Here is a 4,782-nt window from a genome sequence, read left to right as displayed (position 1 = left end):
TCTCGACTCCCGCGCGTAATTTCTGCCTCTTCCCGCACGCGATTCTGCCTCTCCGTGCGTACGCACTTCTTTTCCTCTCCGTCGTGCACACAATCTCCCTCTACTCCTCTTCCTCTTTCGTATCTATGTGGTACGATCTGTAAAGACAATTGCTCTGAGATCCAGTGGCAGACCTTCCCAGATCAATGGTGTCAGTTAACAAGCTTGTTTGTTGGTTGGTTTGCCGCTTTGCTTCCACTATCCTGCAGTAGATCACAAACGGACTTTCTTTGTTGGTGGTTTGCCTCTTTGCTTCTACTATTCTGTAGCTGCAGAAAGATGACATGCATGTTTTTCTTTCTTTCTTTCTTTCTTTCTTTTGTGTGTCGGGTAGCTATAGTAGTGAGCACACATTGCCATCTTGCTGTTTATAACTTTTAAGTTAGCCTTGGTGTTTATAAGTTTTGCCATCTTGCTGTAAGGATATATAAGATCAGTGTATGCTTTTTTCTTAACAATGTAAAAGAACACCTGAATACACATATGTTTTTCTGTTAAGACTTATGTTACAACTGGGATAATATTTTCAATTAATCTATGGTATTTGAGTTATAGTAATAGTGCCTTGCAGTTTTTGTACTACACAGAATTTGGTTGATATGGTCTCTGTTATGTTCCTGGCACAAATGGCTACAAAGATGCAATTCACTCTTGATCATACGCATTGATATGTGCATGTTATAATTAATTATTTGATTATGAGATGTAGCCAGCCAACAGATAATCTATTATACTAGTAGCAGGCTTTAGCAATGGGCTAATAGTCAGCAGTTGGCTGTACTATTGAACTTGCTCTTACCACAGGATTGGTGACCTGCTAGGGGTCGCGCATACACTGGGTCTTGCACCTCGGGACTCGGTGGTGGGATACAGTCATGCCGACACGGCTGGTGACCCGGACGCCAAGAGCACAACCGGCGTCGTCTTGTTCCTCAGATCAAGTAGTCTGTGAAGCAGAAAGTTATCGCGCTTTCGTCCTGTGGGGCGGAATACATCGCAGCGACCATGGCTGCATGCCAAGGCGTCTGGGGGAGATCAACCAGGAGAAGGCGGATGCATTCAATCTTCTTGTCGACAACAAATCAGCAAAAAAAAAAAACCGTGTCCCACGAGTGGAGCAAACATATTGCCACTCGCTATCACTACATTCGGGAACGGGTGGAAGATGGTGAGTTCATCGGGACTCAGGACCAGATTGCATATATCACGACCAAGGCACTTGGGCGCGTTCATTTTCAGAAGCTCCCCTCCTGTATGAACCGGGCGTAGCCGAAGTCAAATCCAGAGAAGAAAACCCAGAGAAAGGCTGCGCGGGTTTGTGCAGCACAATCGAACTTCTGTTTGCCTCCTGTGTCCACATCGTTGTAGCGTCCACCTTACAATCTCACCGGCGAACATCCTTGCGAGATTACAGACAATAGGTTTCTGTACAAGATCAACATGTCTGAAAACCAGGACCACGACGACCAAAGAGCTCAGATCAGAAATAAATATTCTGAATACTAAACTTACAGATCTGAACAAACTAACTAGACCACATGTACAGACCAAACCTTTTGTCTTCCACAAACTATAATTTAGCCTGCATAAAGTTTAGAAATCACAGAATTGTCATTCTTTATTCCTTCCATCATAGAATTGATAATTTAATAAATATTAGCAACATGCCAACGTCAATTTTGAGGTGTATAATAACTGTTATGTTGAAGCCACACGAGAGCATTGTGTCATTGCTGCAAGTAGTCTTGGCATAGGGGGCAAATCAAGCTCCTGTACACCGTCAAGAACACGGACCACTTCACCCATTGTTGGCCGATCAATGTCATTCTCTTGGATGCACCAACATGCAACTCTGCAAACCCTTTCAACCTCTTCTAGATTGAAGTCACCATTTAATCGTGGATCCACCAAAGTTTGCACATCTCCCTCATGAAGCTTACTGATAGCTTGAACAGGAAAATAAGTAACACAAGAATTGTTGCTAATCTCTGAATTAGGTGAATTCCTACATCCTGAGATTATTTCCAATAGTACCATACCAAAACTGTAGACATCAACCTTTGGCGTAACTGCAACTCCGCTAATCCATTCTGGGGCAAGATACCCTATAGTCCCTCTAAATGTAGTCAGAACTCGGCTAAAATCCCTTCCTACTACCGCTGCCAATCCAAAGTCTGCAATTTTAGGAACAAATGATTCGTCGAGGAGTATGTTTTCTGGCTTAATATCACAATGTATAATGCACTCACGACAACTCTGATGCAAGTAAGATAATCCTCTAGCAACTCCTACAACTATTTGATACCTGGTGTTCCAGTTTAGGACATTAGCACTGCTCTGAAATAGATGGACATCCAGAGAACCATTTGACATATGTTCATACACAAGTAGTCTGTTATCACCTTCGCAGCAGAAACCAATCAATTTGACTAGGTTGATATGTTGAATCAAACCAAGTGAGCCCACCTCAGCCCTGAATTGCTTCTCGCCCTGACGGGCACCATCAAGCCTTTTAACTGCAATGGCAGTTAGGTCACTTAGTACTCCCTTGAATACAGAACCAAAACCACCTCCTCCCAGCTTTTCTGAAAATTTTCTGGTAGCCTGGCCCAAATCAGCGTATCTAAATGCTATAAGTCCACTGCTACCTTGACTGCCAGGTAATGGTAATGGCCCACTGCAGCACTTGATTTTCTTCCTCCAAACGATCAACAACAGTATGATCATCAGTAACCCAAAACCAGCGATGCTTACAGCTGTAACAACTCCAACCAAAGGTTTTGCTTTGTTTTTCATGAACCGTGGCAAATCTTTGGCAGCAAGGCGAAGGTAAAGAACATCTTCAGAAGTATTATCAGTACCATCATTCTCATTTACACTAAGCAATTCCCCATGCCAGATGGAGCATCTGCTATTTTCATAGGCATAAGCAGTGCAGGAACAGTCACTGAGACAAGCTTCTTGGCACTTGCTCTGAGTGGTAGCATCATCTACGCTTTGCGGGTTATAAGGCAACGTAACACGAGATATGGAGTGGAACATGTCCGTTGAACTTGTTGTATTTCCTTTTCCAGTGCAGTCTAAAGGACTGTTTCTGATGCAACCTCCTGTTCGATCATCAAGATCCCAATCCCGAGGCGACTTTCGAGAGAAGCTCTCCATGCAGCCGCAGAATTGGGGCGAGTTTCCGTTACAAACAGTGAAAGGTCCACAGGTAGCGTAGGGAGTGCAGGAATCAGCAGGTTGGCTATATATGACCTGCCAAGACTGGTTGGCTTGTGACCACACATTAATCTTGACCTGACCAGAGATGTCTAACGAGACGAAAGAGGAGGATGACTCATCCGTTGAATTGTACATGTAGTACTCCTCTGTCTCGTTATTAACATATATTGGGATAATCAGACCTTTCGTCCGTGGATCCATGTCTAGCAGCGACTTAAGTATTGGTATAAGCATCAATGATTTATCAGATGACCAAGACCAGTACACTACTGGGGGGTTGAGGCGCCCGAGCACCACTCCTTTGGTACCTTTGGTATCCAGTGCTATTGTGTATGGGCCGAAACCGGGATCAATCCGGCTCTTCCTTGATATGCCTAGCCGATTCAAGCCACTAACCTTGTTCCAGCCAAACTTAGCACCAGGAAGCAAAACATCTACTGGGTAGTCAAAGCTCTGCCACAGCACTACATTGGATGAGTTTTTCATCATGACAAGGTTCCCATCATTTAGGATAACAAGAACAGTGGTACTAGTGTTCCTGCTAGCTGCTTCTGTCCTACTATTGACAATGCTAGTGGACCAGACTGTGGATTCGTTTTCATGGTTCAAGATGGCAAGGTTTCCATCTGCTGTGATTTCCAGCTTTGTTTGATTGATGTCAGTGGCAGTGATGGGGTTCTCTCTATTAGCAACCCATACTGTAGTAAGAACTGGGATCTTGTTGAACCATATGCCAAGGTACCAATTGGGGGAGGTGGTGTTGTCAGATGACTTACTGGTTGTTGGCTGGAACTGGAAGAAGCCGAGCGCGAACTTGCCGTTTCTTGAGACGAGCTTGTCACCAACAGAGAGGGCTTGCGCTACTGCAAGAGTATCATCTGTCGCACAACACAAAGGTGTGTGCGGGGAGAAGAAAACAAGGCTGAGGAGTATGTAGAGAGGAGCCATACTGACAAGAAAATGAGTTGGATGCACATATGTGCTGTGCTGCATGCTCTTGTATATAGAGAAGAAGAAGAAGAAGAGGATGCACATAAAGAAAATTGGGTGAGAAATGGAGCCCACTCTGGAACTCTATGAATGGAAGAGAGTAGATGCAATGCAAGTTTTGGTCAAGCTCGCATCCATAAAATAGAATAATCAACACATGAATACCCACTTGACCAGTTGGCCACTAACTTGGGAAAAGGCATGTGCAGGCAGAAGGAATCACCACCTTCCAACAGGCTGAAGATGACTACCCAAACCAACGCATAATTCCATAGGCGTTTACTTCACTGTTGTCAGTCACGACCGAAAACTGTGATTGACGAAGGTCTCGCACGGGTCTCTGCACGCGCCAAACAGCCAGCCTTCTATTTTTGGTTTTGGGGCCATTTTCGTTTTTGGGCCATTTTCGTATTGCACAGAGCATCTATACTTCCTATATAATTCTCACCCACTACCTATAAAACTCAACATGCACACATGCCATGTCATCATCCACTAGCAACCATTATATTTAAACCTCATGCAAGC

The 4,782-nt window shown here is 44.2% G+C and overlaps 1 protein-coding gene across 1 annotated transcript; it reads right to left on the bottom strand.

Annotated features, from left to right (window-relative positions):
• Window positions 1–1,474: 1,474 nt before the first annotated feature.
• Window positions 1,475–4,212, bottom strand: LOC102719548 (G-type lectin S-receptor-like serine/threonine-protein kinase At2g19130). Its single transcript, XM_006664852.3, has one exon. It carries the CDS (start codon window positions 4,210–4,212, stop codon window positions 1,738–1,740), a length of 2,475 nt encoding a protein of 824 aa, XP_006664915.1. The 3' UTR covers window positions 1,475–1,737.
• Window positions 4,213–4,782: the final 570 nt, after the last annotated feature.

The sequence above is a fragment of the Oryza brachyantha genome, chromosome 9 (genome assembly GCF_000231095.2).
Source record: "Oryza brachyantha chromosome 9, ObraRS2, whole genome shotgun sequence".
Taxonomy (NCBI): domain Eukaryota; kingdom Viridiplantae; phylum Streptophyta; class Magnoliopsida; order Poales; family Poaceae; genus Oryza; species Oryza brachyantha.
The sequence above is the reverse complement of the archived record's forward strand: the minus strand, read 5'-3'. Positions and strand labels throughout refer to the sequence as shown.

What these genes read in the sequence shown, in the direction of transcription:
- LOC102719548 (XM_006664852.3), bottom strand. Translation starts at nt 4,212, where the DNA reads ATGGCTCCTCTCTACATACTCCTCAGCCTTGTTTTCTTCTCCCCGCAC.